The sequence below is a fragment of the Microcebus murinus genome, chromosome 6, assembly GCF_040939455.1.
Source record: "Microcebus murinus isolate Inina chromosome 6, M.murinus_Inina_mat1.0, whole genome shotgun sequence".
In the NCBI taxonomy this organism is placed as follows: domain Eukaryota; kingdom Metazoa; phylum Chordata; class Mammalia; order Primates; family Cheirogaleidae; genus Microcebus; species Microcebus murinus.
In genome coordinates this window covers 38782549-38801048 of record NC_134109.1, presented here as the reverse complement: position 1 = coordinate 38801048, position 18500 = coordinate 38782549, and the positions used below count along the sequence as shown (strand labels likewise).

Genomic DNA, 18500 nt, shown 5'->3' with positions numbered 1-18500 from the left:
ACTAGAGAAATTAAGGGGCCTATTTATTAACAATTACATAAAATCAGTACTACATCCTAGGACTCCAGACTCTAAGTCTACTGCTTTTCTTGCTCAGAATAAGACAAATAATAGCAATTTGTCTTGGGCACTAGCACTCATTTGTGATGCACATACTAAACTGTTTAAGAGATAGGGAAAAACACTGTCTTCTTCCATAGATAATCAGGAGTTAAACATTACTGTCAGTGCTATAGCTTTTTTTTTTTTAAATTTCTGAGGAGCTACTATACTTCTAAAACCCATATTAATTTTGGTTCCAAATAGGAATTTTTCCTTTTGTTTGTAAATCTGTTGCTTGTGTGTTTATTTTTTGATTGACAAATTAGAATTAATTTTATCACATACAACATGTTGTTTTGAAATATGTATACATTGTGGAATGGCTAAATTGAGCTAATTAACATTTGTACTACCTCAAATACTTAACTTTCTTTTGGTTTATTTTGTTTTTAATCTAAAAGGATACTATGTTTGCAGATGGTTAAACTAACTTCTAATAAGTGAATCTTGGAGGAAAAGATATAGTTATGTAATGGGGACGAAAATCTGTATTTACATTCCAGTTAATTTTGTTTTTAAAGTACAAAAGAGAATGTTTAAATCATATACTATGTAGCATCATCACTTGGACTTTAATAACCTGAAACTTGAACAAAACAGAATATGTAACTTGAGGGTAAAGGATTTTATTAATCATCCTTAGTAATAATTACTCTTTTCTAGAAATCAGAATGTTTAGTGTAAACAGTGGTCAATATCCTACATCGGTCACCAAGGAAGAAGAAGAAAATGTATTTGTATAAGAAAATTCTCCAAATAATTTAGAATAATCTGTAAACATGACTCTAAGTATCACACCAGCATCGCTATCATCTCACGTTAGTATTTCCCGCAGTCCTTGCATAGCAGCAAAGCCTAAAAAAGTATGGATTTTTGAGAGTCTCCTTTTCCTACAACCCTAGAGTAGTTGCATTATCATTTTAATATATGTACCCTATTCATAGTAGGCAGGTGCACTAGACAAGCATACTCTGAATGAGGAGGAGTGTTTCTTTCTATATTTCCTCCCCACTTCCACAATTGGGTTGAAACTTACCTATTTCCTTCTCTCTAGATATGATATAAATATGATATATGATAGGATAATATTGTTCTGAGAATGAAAACAAATATTTTTGAAGTGTTTTTAACCTTTTAAGGAAGATTTTTAAAGTGTCTATAAATTGATGTGTACTCACCAGACAAATATTTATTGATAAAATACTATGTGCTATGCACTGTGCCAGGCACTGAAGATATAAGTAAGTAAGTAGATATGTAGGTAGGTGGATAGATATTCTGGTTTTCTAGGTAGTGAATAATTAAATTCAGCCAAAGAATGGAAAAATAATCATCAATAAGTTGGTATCATTGCATTTTGCAATATATTAATAGAGTAGAAATCCAAATTGTATATATAGCTGACACTAGGTATCATTTGTACTGAAGAGAGTATACACAAGTTCAAAATAGTCTTTACACAAATAACTGGCATATTGAAACTAATTTTTACATGGATTGAGATGCAAAGTTACTTCTGGATAATGTTAGAGTGGCAACTACCATATTTCCAAAGACACCTTGCTAAATTTTTATACCATTACCCCTCTTCTGCAAACCCCAACACCCCTAGGACCCAGTAACTTAGATTGTTTCTGCTCTGCCATTGATAGAATTCCTACTAGAGATGGGCCTGAAGGATGATCTGTTCTCAGTCCATGTAGGATGGAATGATGCTAGCTAGCTAATCAGCTCCAAACATACATTAAAAGTTCTGATCCACCAAGATTTGAGTGATTGAAAGGCCCAAGTAGAAGCACAATGTTTTACAATTTCCTCTGAGTGTATCTGACTACCTTGAGTTTCCTAGGAATCTCATCAAAGATGATAAGCTACCAAGCCTGCAGACTGAATTTTATTTGGCTCAAATCTTTTTTATTTTTAACTAGTTACCAACTAAGAGTCATGAAAATTTGAAAACAATTCAATCTCTGACTTTCCTTGAAAAATCAGAAGATCTGCTTATATTAGATCCACATTCTCAGATGCCATCAACTGGCCAGAGCTGAGTAGCAGCTGCCCCATTTTGAAAGGGGAGGAGTTCTCCAATATACTACAGTTCTTGCCACCTTCTATTATCTTACGCTCAACTTATATCACATTTTTGTGTTGGAAGTATTTTGCCTACATTTTCAGGAACTGAGAGTATTTGGGCTTTAGAATTTTCTGCTCTAGTCTTTATTAAACCCTGGGACTGAGATGTTCAAAGGCTGGGTGTATGCTAAGCTGATATACTCAGAAAATGATATCATTTCTTTTTAGGCAATACAGGATTGGCACAGCATATCCCAATTTGTCTTTGTCTCCCTACTAAAGCAGTGTAGTAAAACCAGTAAGAAAGAGAGAATGACACACCTACCCCATAGATTGAATTTTAATTATTTTTACTTTGATAATGACTATTATTAGCTTTTAATATTTTTAACTATTTAAAAATGACTGCCAAGAAAAATTTTAAGAATGTTCTTTATAGTAACCATGGAACTATAAAAGAAAGGCTTTTTTAATGTGATGATTGTTAATTTTATGTATTATAAATGACAAAATTTACTTTCCAATTTCTCTTCACTCATGACTTATGCATCTGTTTTTTAGTAATAGTTATTTGATATTAATAAAATACTAATTGTTATTTCACCTTTTATCTTCTGAATATATTTGTTCTTTTATAGGTGGTGGTGGCAGGCACCATAATAATTCAGAATATTGGAGGTAAGCAATTGAAAGTGGACCTCTTAGGCTTAGATGTGATGGAAATAATTTCCTTCCTTTGGTTTCTTGCCTTACTATAGGTCTAGCTGGAAACCTGAACCTCCATAGGCATAGGTGTCTTTAGATATTTATTTATTTATTGAGAGAGAGTCTCATTCTGTTGCCTGGGCTAGAGTGCCCGTGGTGTCAGCCTTGCTCACAGCAACCTCACACTCCTGGGCTCAAGCAATCCTCTTGCCTCAGCCTCCTGAGTAGCGGGGACTACAGGTGTGCACCATCACACCGGCTAATTTTTTCTTTTCTCTTTTTTTTTTTAGTTGCCCAGCTAATTTTTTTCTATTTTTAATAGAGACAGCATCTCACTATTGCTCAGGTTGATCTCAAACCCCTGACCTCAAGCGATTCTCCTGCCTAAGCCTCCCACAGTGCTAGGATTATAGGTGGCAGCCACTGTGCCCTGTCAATCTCAATATTAAGAACTATGTAGAAATAAAATTACTGTTGATTGTAGACAGCTATTGACTAAATGTATTAAACATTTAAATCTAAAGTATGGGAATCATGTATGCATATGTTGTAAAGAAGTTGCATAATGCTGAATAATATCTTAATTTTCTTTTATCATTGACTGGAGTGTTAAATAATTGCTATTACCTTAAAGGAAAATACACAAAGTTGGATCTTACAGAAGGTATGATCCGAGGACATTTTCTTTTTTTTTTTTCTTTTTTTTTGAGACAGAGTCTCACTCTGTTGCCCAGGCTAGAGTGCTGTGGCATCAGCCTAGCTCACAGCAACCTCTAACTCCTGGGCTCAGGCGATCCTCCTGCCTCAGCCTCCCGGGTAGCTGGGACTACAGGCATGCACTACCATGCCCGGCTAATTTTTTCTATATATTTTTAGTTGGCCAATTAATTTCTTTTTTTTTTTATTTCAGCATATTATGGGGGTACAAATATTAAGGTTATGTATATTGCCCAATCTCCCCTCCCCCCTCAAGTCAAAGCTTCAAGTGTGACCATCCCCCAAACGTTGCACATCTCACTTGTTATGTTTGTATATACCTATCCTAATTAATTTCTTTGTATTTTTAGTAGAGATGGGGTCTCACTCTTGCTCCGGCTGGTTTTGAACTCCTGAGCTTGAGCAATCCGCCCACCTCAGCTTCCCAGAGTGCTAGGATTACAGGCGTGAGCCACCGTGCCCAGCCATGAGGACATTTTCATCTTATTTTTTACATGTAACAGTTTAAAATAATTTAAAGATAACATTTTAGTAAAATTCAATTCTGATACTCTGATTCCATCATCAATGGGTTTTTGGGTCAAGGAAAAATTAACATTCCATCAATGAATTTTGCTCACCATTCTTTTGGAATCCTGAATATTCATGTTTTAATTCTTTTTCATAAAAAAATAATTTATCAAATGAGTAGAATCCTTTCTTGCATGGTATACCAAATAATTTTCTCCTTACACTGCTTCACACTTGATGATAGAAGTCAGTCTCTTCCTTTATGAATTTATATAATGTCATTGATTTTAAGATGTTTTAAAATAATTTTTTATTTAGCAAATGTGTATTCCTTAACTGTATACTGAAAATGTTTCTGAATATGAATGTATATTTTGATATTTTCTATCCCTCATTATCCTCTCTGTATAGGTACTAAGAACTATCACATTTTGTTTAGATTAGACATGTGCCACCATCCCCAGCTAAATGTTTTCTATTTTTGGTAGAGACAGAGTCTCGCTCTCGCTCAGGCTGGTCTCGAACTCCTGAGCTCAAACGATCCACCCGCCTCAGCCTCCCGGAGTGCTAGGATTACAGGCATGAGCCACCACACCTGGCCAACTAATCAGTAACTGTTACCCTAAAAGCCTCCGTAGATGCTATTCTTTGTCACTAAGAAAGGGGAACCTCAGTTCTTGAGACTACCCCTAGGGCAGCCTCTTAGGTTAATATCTAAGAAATCTAGTCCTAAAAAGTAGTTTCCTTTTTTTTTTTTTTTTTCTTTTCTTTTTTTTTTTTTTTTGAGACAGAGTCTCGCTTTGTTGTCCAGGCTAGAGTGAGTGCCGTGGCATCAGCCTAGCTCACAGCAACCTCAAACTCCTGGGCTCGAGTGATCCTTCTGCCTCAGCCTCCCGAGTAGCTGAGACTACAGGCATGCGCCACCATGCCCGGCTAATTTTTTTTATATATATATCAGTTGGCCAATTAATTTCTTTCTATTTATAGTAGAGACAGGGTCTCGCTCTTGCTCAGGCTGGTTTTGAACTCCTGACCTTGAGCAATCCGCCCGCCTCGGCCTCCCAAGAGCTAGGATTACAGGCGTGAGCCACAAAAAGTAGTTTCTTGATTGATATATATTAAGTCTGTGGAACTCCTGAACAGTTATTAGACCATATATGCTTGAGAAGAAACAACATAATTATTTGGGAAGATCTTTAATATACTGTGCATATGACTTAAAGTTATTTCTTCAAAATGGATTTTGACTTTTCTTTATTAATTGGAAATACATTGGATATTTATAAGATTATATGAAATAGCATCAAATTGGATTTTTCACATCTCAAGTACCTATCTGCATATAATATAGTTCAGATAGCATTATTTTTAGAAGACAGTGTATTTATTAGTGGTATAAATGATCTGAGTTTTTGCAGTGGTGGTTTAGAACTGAAAAATAATGTAGTAGATTCTAGTTAAGTCATGCATTCTACTAGACACTTTATACCTATAACAACTTTTCAAGGTAGATGATATTCTTATTTTATAGAGAAGAAATCAGCGTGCAGAGAAGATAACTTGTGCAGAGAAGGTAACTTGCTCACCTCTACTCTGTAATGAAGCTTAAATTCAAAACTCACTGTGTTGGCCTTTATTCTTTCTGCCATGACATAGTAAATATTTGAAAAGCTGTGAAAAGATTAAATGTTAAGGATTTTTAAGTTCTTTGGGAACTTAGAACTATGTGTTTTCATTTGTTTTCCTAATTTTTACCAAGTTTCTGAGAAGAACTCAGTAAATAATATTTGTTAAATGAATTAGACAATTGTAAAAGTTTTACTTCAAAGTTTTTGTCTCAAAGAGACAATTTTATATACCATATAAATGATAAAATTCTAGTTTAGAATTATATAAAAATTTAAAAGTTCAAAGTTGGGGAGAGTTAGATCTTATGTAAGATATATAAAAAGTATATTGAAATATTTTTTAAGTCTATTATTCTCAGATTAGGTCATTATGTCTTAGATTAATGATTCTTAACTCCTTTATTCTTTGAAACATTAAAACATTTCTCAATTTTCTTGGGATACAATTCCTCTGATGAATCAATGAAAATAATGTGAGAAGCCTTTAAAAGTAAAATGATCATGAATTGCTGTCAATCAATATTTGTTCCATGGGAGGCCAGGACTTCAAGGTTAGCCTGGGCAACATTGTGAGATTCACGTCTTTACAAAAAAAATTTTTTTAATGAGCCTAAGAGGTGACACATGCCTGTCCCAGCTACTCAGAAAGCTGAGGTGGAAGCATACCTAGAGTCTAGAAGGTCGAGACTGCAGTGAGCTATGATTGTACCACTGTATTCTAGCCTGGGGAACAGAGCAAGACCCTGTCTCAAAAAAATTTTTTTTGTTGTTCCATGGGTCTTTCAGCAAAGACCCAGTTTATCTACATCTCCATATTCCATAAATCAAAGTAATTTGGTCATTCCTTTATGTCCCTAGTACTTAGCACATAGTAGGCATTCAGTAAGTAATATTGTAGGAAGAAAGGAAGGAATAAGAGAGAAAGGAGAGAGGGAAAAGCTAGTGACCTAGCTTAGTACACCTTTAAGAGGAAGAAGGGAGTCAATTGATCAACCAGAAGAGAAGATCACAGAATATACAAGTGGGCATATAGTTTCTTTAGGAAAGAATCTACTGTCAGAACTTCACAGAAAATTTTTCCTCCCCCAGGATTAATCAGGCACCAAGTATTAGTCACAGGGCACTAGTGTGGTCTAACAAATCAATTGGAAAAACTTAGTCTTAAGATAATCTCTAAATTTTATAATGGAAAAAAATACAACTCACTAAATTTAGCACTCTTATTCTAAGGTTCTAGAAATCTTTGCCTTTAGAAAATGGAGAGCCATATAGTAAATTACTACTTGAAAGCAATTCCTGATCTTTCCCCAACACTAATGAATTGGGGGCCTGAAATAGACCAGAGCCAGTGGTAGCCCTCTGATGTCCATTTCCTCAAGAGCTGGAGTAGCATTTGCTGAGAGTCATTGCTGCTGGACACAAAGTCAGAAAACAGACATCTGGAGGTTTTAATATTTAATGCTATTACAGGCAAGAGAATTCTGGCTTAGAGAGTTTGAATTTGGTGAATTAACTAGTAAAAGGATCAAAAACTGTAGTAGAAAATAAGTATAGGTGGTTTTCACATAGTTCCTCTGATTTGCATTATGTGATTCTTTTCCTAAAAACTAAGGTAAATAGTTAGTTTCATGTTCATTTGAGCTCTTGAGATAGACTATTCAGTAGGCTAGAATATCACTAGAAATCAAAACAGTTAACCTCACCTCAGATGCTTAATCAAGCCAGAGAAAGTCCTATTAATTCTTACAAGTACTTGATAAAAACAAAGTCAATTGATATTATATCTGGTTTCATATTTTGCCCAATTCAAAATGGAAAGATGAGCGGCTCCTAAGAGAATGTTAAACTTTTATTTTTCTCTTATAAATATGAAGGACTGCTACAGTTAGCACATATTCTTTCCTCAGTTCTTTAAAGGAGATTAAGATTTAATCACTGTTACATATTGTAAAAGGAGAACCCTAAACAGTAGTAGTCTTAGGTAAACCCCCTGAAATTTCTAGAATGACCCATATTTTTCAGCCTTGTACAGAATCCACAAACTTTACTCTGGCAGCCGTTATTAATACTTCATGATGAGAATCTAAGTTTAAAGAGAACCCCAGTAACGTTTTACATACTCAGGTGGCAGTTTCTAAATCTCATAAACAGAAAGGTATAAATAAGATTGGTTTCTGTTTAGAACTATAAAAACCTCAAATTCTCAGTATTTGACAAATTCAAAATTTAATATTAGGTAAGTTAGTAACTATTTGAATTTATTCTCCTCTTGTTCATTTATTTGTTTATTTATTTATTGGTAGGGTAGTGAAGTACTCCTTTAAAGAATCTTTCCCATGTACTAGTTTGTATTATCTCTTGGGAAACTGGGATTGGGTGTGCTGTTACAACGCCATCTGCTGATCCATGTGTCTGTGGTGAAACTGCAGTTTTTTTGAGACGAGCAGTATTGTCCAGAAATTCTAGAAAGCACTTAAGATAAGTACAGGAAATTTGGAAGAAGAGTCTTTTTCACAAGTACCTCATTTGACAACATTTACTGGCAATGTGTCATTTTTTAAAAGTTTTGAAAATAATGTTTTTCTTAGTAATGATTTCTATTGAAATTTGATTATAAAATTATACATTTTTCAGAATAGCAGGTATTCTGGTCACTTTTTATTCAAATTTAAGGTCTTGGTAAATGATAAAACAAAGGCATATTTTTCTAGGGTTATAGAACATTTTCTCCCATATATTTTGATTTCCATTTATGCATGAATTAGGAAAATGATGTTGTTTTCAAGGTTTTAAAAAAGATCTTTTTTTAAAAAAGAGACTGTATTGTGTACTATTTGAGTAGGGACAGAATTTCAATGGCATTTAGACATTTAGTGGGACCAACAAATTAATAAAACAAGTTGAATAGAATAAACTATGACTAAAAACACGTTTGAAATAAAATCGAATCTCTCTTAGATGGAAAGGCAAACTTATTATTTCTTCCCAAGTACATCTGTTTGTTTAGGGCTGACTGATCCTTTAAGAAATTGCTAAACTGCCTCCAAGTGCTGAAACCCTAATCTGTTTTTAAAATAGCTGCAAGTAATCCAGTCTTCATATGTTTATATTAAATGTTTAACAAAAATGATAATTATCTTTTTAGACTTATTATTTCTTAGGCCCAAACTCCCAGTAAGGCTTTGTCTTTTTTTTTTTTTTTTTTAAAGCTGTATGCTTAATTAATGACAAATTGAGAAGTATTTTCAGAGTATTGGGGAAAATAGTCCATAGGAATTTGGGAGCAGAGGGGTTGGTTTCTGTTTTTATTTTTTAGATTTCAGTAGAGAGTTAATAATTCAAATATGTGAGAATAGAAAACTTTATCTTCAGAATTATAATCATAGCTGTAAATACAATAGAGTCATAGCAGTAGATGCAGTAGTTGTATCATGAAACTCCTTAAGTCTTGGACTAATCACTTCACCAAACCAGGTACAAAACTGAAATGGAGTACCTTGAAAATACATCTCAAGGGGAACTGAGTGTTCCTTAAGTTTCTGACTGTCGTTTCATGTTATAGAGATTCTTAATTTCCTTTGAACCCAACTATTAAACTCAGCATTCAGAAGAAGTTTGTTTTAAGTGCTGATTTAAAAAAAAAAAAAAAAGTAATTCTGAAGAGTAGTCCTTTTGGTAAATTTTCCTTATTTTTCTTTGCTTTGGTTGATTACTTCTTCACTGTGCTCCTAAACTTTCCCATGGCATACTAGTTAATGGAGCAAGTTTCTAAAGCCAGACTGACTGTTTCCACCCCATTGGCCTGGACAAGTTACTTCTTTGTGCCTCCATTTGTTCTGTGAAATAAATAATATCTCCTTCACAAGTTTGTGTGAAAATTAAATGAGGAAATAATTTGCATATCGCTTAGAATACTGCCAAGCATATAATAGGCATCCAAAAAAAAAAAAAAAGATAGGCTGTTTTCTTGGATCTTCTCACAGTTTCTTCCCCTTTTCTCTGTTACTACCATCTCTCCTCTCAACCTCCCTGCCCCAGACGCTGTTTTTCTCCCTTATGATTAGATCAACCAATATCAGTACCTTGCTACTTCCTATTGCCTAATCAAACTGTATGCTATTTTAGTCATTTCTTAATATAACAAGTGCTTTTTCCAAATGGTTTTGGAAGAATGCTTTCAACTTCTGTGTTTTGATTAGGTTGACAGATTTTTTTAATTTCCTTCCCTGGATAATGGGTTTTTCCCCATAGTAAGCACTGTGGTTTTTTAGCTCTTAAAATATACACCAACATTCTCTAAGAAAGATGCAGTATTTTCCATGTTTTATTATATTTGTATCTTGTATGCTGAGTTCTATTAGCTATGTTTAAAATGAAGAAGAAAAGAATACCTATTTAGTTAATGTGCTGAAATTTCAATGATTCATAATGGCTGAATACCAGTCATCAAGGTATATCTTCTAGCACTAATATTGGCTTCAATGGTGTGGAGACCAGAACCACTTAACTATAAGCATGGCTCTTGTGGATGTCCCTGTTACAGCTATTAATTTCAAGTACAACATGGCATGTCTTGTATTAGGAGTCTATACTATATATTGATGTCAGCAAAAATCATTTACAAATTGTCGCTTATGACTGGACTCTAAGATAAGTCTTTAAAGACTTTTTTATCTGTTAATAGAAAATATGAAACAAAAAGTGTGGCAAGCCAGCTATTCAATCTACTAAAAATTTTGGTTAAAAACAATGGATGTATGAGCTTTCCTATTAATATTGTATCTTTAAAACCTTTGTAGATTTTATTGAACTGATTGTTCTTTTTATGTGACTTTAATTAAGATGTATTAATATTTCCCAACTTAATGTATATTTGGTAATCTTATTTGTTTCTTCTCTGTATTATATATACTATAATGTGTTAAGGTGTTCGTCCTTACATGAAAATTTACTTGTGCTTAAGAAAAAAAACATTTCCACCGTGAATAGAATAGTGTATTTCTTTGTTTTACTTCCTTAATCGATGGGGTTTTTTTCCCCCATAGTAAGCATTGTGGTTTTGTAGCTCTTAAAATATACACCAACATTCTCTAAGAAAGAAGCAGTATTTTACATGTTTTATTATATTTGTACCTTGTATGCTGAGATCTTTTTCGAGAAAGAAACACATGTTTGGTGAGTTCAAATTTCTTAAAATATGCATGATTCTTCAACCTGGAATCTAATGAAATAGGACTCCCATCTGAAAACTAAAGAGTTAAGGCTGTAACAGAGGATAAAAGTGATCAAGTGATTAGCCAGGGGCTAATAGAAATTCTGGAAAGAATGACAGATTGTATATTAGAAAGAAATGTGATCTCATATTCATTGTAGCTTTATACATCTAAAGATCCAAAAGAAATAATAGGAAATTACTGAAAGAAATGAATGTCTGAAACTTTAGAATTGCTTGTGGTGTTGGATTAATCCAAGCAAGAAAGACTGATGGGCAGATAATACATTACATTGTGTAGGAAGTCTGCATTCCTTATATTCAAGTACTTTTGTCTTTTTTTCTTTCCTCAAAATATATTTAAGTAGTTCTAGGCCAGTTTCAGAAAATTCAATTTATGATTTTCATCATTGCACCATATGTGTGTAGTTCTTTGGAATAAATAAAATATTATAAAGACTCCAAATCCTTGAGTGGAAGAGGTTAATCTAAACCGTCCTTCTGTTCTGTGCCAAATTGATAGCATTTTTCCCTATGAGAATATGAACAATATAGAACAGATTTTCACATACAGTCAATTGTGATACCCCATAACTAAAAAAGTTTGCAGAAATGTCTCAATGGGTTTTACTCAACAGCTATACGTATTCTGGGAAAAAAGAAATAGTCATAAACTAAAAAATACACATATGTATATTTTTTGTTACAGAGAAATGATTATTTGACTTCTAAATTTTACTTTGCCATAAGTACATGTTATTTAACTAAAAAAATTGACTGTGTATGTTTGCATGTGAGTACTACTGTCTATGTCCATACAGATTTACACACAAACTGGTATGTATCCTTTTTTTCTCTAAAGTTAAGTGGTCACACAGCATTATAATTGTTCAGCTACTTTTCAAATATTTTGATTGAGATATACACATTCTTCTTAAACTGAGCTTTTTAATCAAATTTTCCCCAGATTTTTGCCATTTATACTTAGCATTCATTTGTGTTCTTAGTTTTTGTAGGTCCAAGGAGAAAGTGAAATGTTTCCTGAAATATAAATGAGTAATAAAATTAATATGCAGACAGAGTATCTTCTTTATTCTTCATGGACATTTTCTTGTTGACTCTTTTTTTATACTTCATCTTCAAGGGGAAATAGATTCTTACTCTGTTAAACTAAAGGTTTTTTTTTAAGTATTTATTTATTTATTTTTTCCCAAATTCTGTGGGTACAAATATTGTTAGGGTTACATATCTTTCCCCTGCCCCCCTCCCCAGCCCGCTCTGCCAGAGCTTCAAGCGTGTCCAGTCTTCAAGTGGTGCGCCCTGCACCCACCATGAAAGTGTGTACCCTTCCCCTTCTCCCCGCTTCCACCTGTTCACCTCCCATTAACAAAAATTTTTTTTTATTACCTCTATCCCTTTTTAGGGAGAGGCAAAGAAACACACTGTAACCAAAATGTCTAAACTAAAGTTTTGATGCCAAATCATCTGGATTTCTCTATATTCAAGCATTTAAGTTAATGTTAAACTCAAGTATTTATATATAAATGAGTTCCATATTCTGTAACCATACTAAACTTTTCCTAGTATTTGATGGAAGGTTTATAAAATTTATTTTACGTATGTATGTGTTTAGAGACAGAGCCTTGCTCTGTCACATAAACTGGAGTGCAGTGGTCCTATCATAGCTCACTGCAAGCTCAAACCTCTGGGTTCACTTGATCCTCCTGCCTCAGCCTCCTGAGTAGCTAGGACAATAGGCACGTGCTACCATGCCTGGCTAATTGGATATTTTTTTAAAATAGAGACAGGGTCTCGCTGTGTTGCCCACACTGGTCTCAAACTCCTGGCCTCATGTGATCTTCGTACCTCTGCTTCCCAGAGTGCTGTGAATCATCTAGCCTGGCCTGAATTTATTTTTTTATAACTACATCAGAATTAGGACCAGGCACTCACACTTGTAATCCCAGCACTTTAGGAGGCCAAGACAGGAGGGTCGCTTGAGACCAGGTGTTTGAGACCAGCCTGGGCAACATAATGAAACCTCCATCTCTACAAAAAATTTAAAAAATAGAAAACTAGCCAGGAATGGTGGCATACCCCTGTAGTCCCAACTACTTGGGAGGCTGGGGTGGGAAAATTGGTTGAGCTCAGGAATTGGAGGTTGCAGTGAGCTGTGGTTGTGCCACTGCACTCCAGCCTGGGTGACAGAGTAGGACCCTATCTCTTAGAAAAAAGAAAAAAAAAAAAAAAAAGAATCATTATTAAATTGCTAAAAGCTAGATATTTCTTGGATCTTGTCAGATAAAATGTGATAAATAATGCTAGCTTCAGGTTTCTGACTGTATAATACAAATGAGCCCTGTTAATAAAATAGAATAAAAGAAGTTGATTCTTTTAATATGCTTAATGGTTTCCATAGAACATTTTCTAATCTTTTTTAGAGAATCATTTTAGATGTAATTCATTATGCATTCTGTTTTTGTCCTATAATTACATATGTTCATAATGTGGGTAGCAGAGAGAGGAAGAAAGAGAGAATGAGACTTCTGTGGTAGGGTGAGGCATCTCTCTCTAGTAAAAAAGAACAAATAATCAAAGTCATAAGCCATACTTATTAAACTACTATTTCTGTGTCAGTTGCTTCTAAACTACTCTAATGACTTGGACAGGAGTGATAACATATAGAGGAGTTTTTGCAAAACTTCAAACAATTTCATTTATAAGTGATCTGTAATCAAGACCCTTTCTCTTACCTAGTTTGCTTAAATGTAAGCAAAGGATATTTAATGAACTTATCAAACATTCTTCTTAACAAAGTTACTTATCTGCATTCCTGGTATGTATGTATATATATATATATATATATATATATATATATCTTTGGAATAGTGCATTATGAGTTAATTCTATATTTTGTCATAGTCCTAATGGACATCTGTGTTCCTGGATAGATTATTATTTAAATGTTTTAAAATTATAGAATTCTAATAGGAATCTCTTTCTTTTTGCAGCTATGTCATCTTATCTTTTCATTATTAAAACAGAGCTTCCTGCTGCTATTTCAGAATTTTTAACTGGAGACTACAGTGGGTAAGAAAAATATTTCACATTGTGTTCATTCATTTATTAATTCAATAAATATTTATTAAGCTCTACTGGCAAGTGAAACAAATGTAGTCCTTGCCCTCAAGACACTTACAAATTAGGCAGGGGTGGAAAAGTAATAGAGTAGAAAATACTTAGCAGATGTTTATTGATTACCCATATGTACCAAGCACTGTGCTGTGAACCATCAGAAGCACCAGATATAATCCTTGTATTCCTTGAGGGTGTGAGATGGGCTAAGACAGGTCTGAGATAGATCTTGGAGAAGAATAAAAGAGAAATTTCTAGAGATATGAAAGATTGGGCGGGGGGATAGGAAAAAGCTCATGGTACTGGAAGTAAAGTTCTTAAAGGAAAAGAGTAAATAATATTGCTGTCACTTCTCAACAAATCACAGTGATGAAAAATTCAGCAGTTACAACCATATTGTGTGAGGTTCTTATTATATAGTATGGTTAAAAAAAAGTATTTGCAAGTTCATTTCCTGTTTTTTTAAACAATATTATAAGCAATTCTAAACCACGCTATACCTCCTTTCTCCTTTCTCCTTTATTTAAAAAAGACTAGGTTCTAAAGACTTGATTCATCCCTTTTGTGCAGAAAAAAATTAATTGTGTTTTTTATTTCACTGTGTAGAACAAGAAATTTTTAGAAAAATAAACTTGAAAAGATAGAATAAATCCTTTTAATTGCCATCAAGTTATTTAACACAGTTTTCAACCCACAACACAAAATCCATCAGACTTTTAGGTTTAAATATTTGGTTGTTTTGCTTCAATAATTGAACTTGTTCTGGAATGCAGGGAAAGTTCCAAATTCAGTTTTTCGCTTTGACATCTTGGCTTCCATTAAAGAATTCTACTTGCACAAGTGCAAATACATATTTGTAAGGAATGTATGGTATACTTTAGAATAGAAACCATCAAGCAAATTTGATTGAAAAAAGGTAGATAGAAGTTCTTAAAGATTTTGCATCATCAGAAGATAATGTGCCTTTGTATAGTACTTTACAGTTTACAGTGTTTCCACATTCACTGTCACATCTGATACTCAACAACTACCTTGTTTTATCTACACCTTCATCTAGTTACATTTTGATTTTATGCTTTTAGTTTGATAAACACTTGCTGTAAGAAATAACTATGTGAAACTCACTTTGTATTTGCTCTGAAAATATTGAGGACAGCTTCTATTATTCAAATTCTGTGTGAAACATGTATTTTATAATTTAGGGCTAAGAGCTCAAGGCAGTGTGAGGTGGAATAAAGAATGCTAGACTAAGACTAAGGAGACATGTGTTCTATCCATTTCATATTCAATAACCTCAGGAATCTAATTTAACTTCTTTTGGGTGTATGACTTAACTTTGAGCCATAGGTTTTTTTACCTGGTGTAATGGGCTTACAAATATTGCCTTCTTAACACTGTTTTTGGGATGATCAAATAAGATATACATACAAATGCTTTTATAAGCTGATAGCACAATGTAAATGTGGAGAATTAAGAAATTCCAATAATAATGACTATATTAAAGATAGTGTTTCCCTTTTTGCTCTGACTGCCAGAAAGCTCAGAGTCAAATTTGAATGTATTGCATAAACTGTTTTAATCCCAATAATTGTCATGTATGTTTTCCTTTTTCTTGGTCCTGAATTTGGTGACATTTATTTAAATTTTTTAGTGTCATATGTCTTTGTGGAAAGAGAAAGGATATAAATACATATAAAATTTTGAAATAATTAAAGTAATATGTGGCAGAACTGGTATTGAAACTTAGATGATCTTTCTCTAAAAGAGATACTTTACCACAGCTTCATTTTAAACTATTTGCCATTTACATTGTTCAGGTTTTTTCTTTTTTTTTCAAACAAAAGTTAAAATGAACTCCCATCTCATATCTCATATTAGTAGAAAATTGATTAAAATGTTACTTTTATATATCAGAAATGGATTTTTTAAATTGTGTACTTCAAAATACTATGGCTAGTTTGTATCTTCTCAGTTATGATGTTTTAAAATTGTACATCTTTTTAACAACCTATTCTTGTTTTAAATGTAATATGTATTCAACTTATTTTGGATTTCAGAGTTTTGAAAAAAATTAATAAATGGCTAATTATATTAATTGGTTAGAATGCAGATAAATCATTAATCTTTAAAGTTTAATTATGTAAAATAATTAAGAAGCAAATGTTATGATAATTGACTTTACTATCTATATAGAACAGTTTATTTCTAGATAGAGTGACATAGCAGGATTTCCTCTAAGAGATTAATGTATTGATATGTTGATTTTGAGATTTGATTTACAACACATTTTAATTAAGATCTTTCAGGTGTGCTTGTTTTCTGGATTATCTGAGTTTGATATACCTTTGTGAAATATAAATCTTTATAAAAATATTATCAATAAACTTTGTGTTCATAATAATTCTAATTTCAAACATGTCTATTAGAAGTCAGAGGCTATAATGCTTATACTGAACTTTCATGATACATCTATATTTTTCAAAGAATAACTTATATTTTTAAAATCTATAGCTGTTAAAAGTTGGAAGCTATCTGTTAACATTTAATGATCTTGTCAGGGGAATATGATTGACACAATTAAGTTGTCTTGCATTTGAGTTACATAATTGATATGGGATGTGAGTAAGATCCTAATTCAGAACATATGATACTCTTGTTCCATTCCATTCGGGAATGAAATTAAAGCAACTTATAAATAAATCTGGTTTTCATTAAAATATGGAAAAAAACATCTGCATGCCAAAGCATTTGCAATACAGCTAAGGATTTATACTCTATATTTCATACTTGGAACATTTTTATCATATAGGATTAAATCCACAGATCAAACAAGTTTTCTAGGAAGTATAAAACTTTTTACTCTAATTCTTTTGGCTTAAAGAGAGTGTATATTTAGATCACAGTAGGAAAACAGGAGTTCAGTTAGATAATTCTTTATTCTCCCCTTAGGAAAAAATTTAAAGTTAGTACATTCTTCTAAAATCTTGATTTATAAAATAAGCTTACTTAATATGCACTTTTTGAGACTTCTTTTTACTTGTTTGTATTTCTCAGGCTGGAGTTTTGTTTTATAAGTTTAATCATTTCTGTTCTTTGGAAAATATCCATTGCCGAACACAATTCATTTAGCTGTGACACACACATGAAATCTAAACTAACTTTACATTACTGTGGTGCCTTTATTGTTAATGAATGGTAAAGAAAAGCACTACATTTACATTAGGCTTTATTAAAATAATAAGGATTAAAAAAGCTTAATAATAAACCAGTAGCCAAACTGGGGTAGAAAATTTTATTTTATAATAAAATTCTTTTTTGCATTAAAAATTTAAAGTCCAGTCCTGTGAAAAGGAGAGCACAAAGCATGATCTTGAAATAAATGAGGCAGTATCTGAAAAATACCATAAACTTAGAGTGACTATTGAGGAATATTTTCATCACTACTGTCACTAAGATCATCACTATCCTTTTGCTGATTTTACAGACATATACAGTGAAGCTGTTGAGCCAGATGATCTCTAAGATCTCTTCTAGCTATAACGTTCCATAAGTCTGTGAGTTTGAGTTACTGCTGGGAAAAGGCACAGTTATATTCAAACCCACAGTTTAGTGCTTTGGTCAGTCATATGATTTCTATGGGCATAAATGAATTGTGGTCTGAAATGGTATAAAATAACAGTTGTTCAAGATTTCAAAATTGTTCCTTTATTCTTATGCTAGAGAAGAATCCTGGTCCTGGGGATTAACATGTTCCTTTTTGTATAACTCTACCTCCATGACATTTTTTTTCCCCTTTTAAAGAGAGAAATTGGTTTATAATTATTTTTTGTTTTATTTTATTATGATAAGAACACTTAATGTGAGAGCTACACTCAACAGATTTTCAAGTGTACAATATAGTATTGTCGACTAACAGGGACAGCAGAACTAACAGATGGAATCTACTTTGGTGCTCCTTTGGGCATTTTTTCTCCTGGCACTGCAACTGTCTGGGCCTGATAGTGGGTCCCTGAAGGAAAAGGCATTTCAGACATAGAGCCCTGGGCTTTTTGCCAGCTTCAGAAATTTAGTTGCCAGGTGTTCCTCAGTGAAAGATATTTCAAAATTCCTATTTTGATTCTTATTCAAGAGTGACTAGAAAAATAAACATGTTAAGTATCACTTTGTATTTTTAATTAGTATATTCTTTTAGCACTTCCTGCATACCAGGAATTGCAGGACATTGAGCTTCAGGTCCATTAGAGCTAGAAATACTTGTGCACAAGTTATATAATAGTTTCTAGCACATGCATTTCCTAAGGGCACAAATTAGGGTAGAGAAGGGAAAAATGTGATTATGGTGCTATTTCTGTTGCTGCTCCTTCTCTTATTCCGTTAAAGAGAAAGTTGTTAGCATGCAATAGTAATGATTAAAGATA

At 33.1% G+C, this 18500-nt stretch overlaps 1 protein-coding gene across 7 annotated transcripts in view; it reads left to right on the top strand.

The window, feature by feature from the left end:
- Positions 1-18500, top strand: part of SLC38A6 (solute carrier family 38 member 6) — a 61631-nt gene that overhangs the window by 22278 nt on the left and 20853 nt on the right. For 5 of the 7 annotated variants that reach the window (XM_076003986.1, XM_076003991.1, XM_076003990.1 and 2 more), the window contains 3 exons: positions 2814-2853; positions 5639-5680; positions 13959-14037. In XM_076003986.1, coding sequence (XP_075860101.1) covers positions 2814-2853; positions 5639-5680; positions 13959-14037 — 161 coding nt within the window. The remainder of the gene's footprint in view (positions 1-2813; positions 2854-5638; positions 5681-13958; positions 14038-18500) is intronic. The other 2 variants (XM_012777640.2, XM_076003987.1) reach the window with 2 other exon arrangements.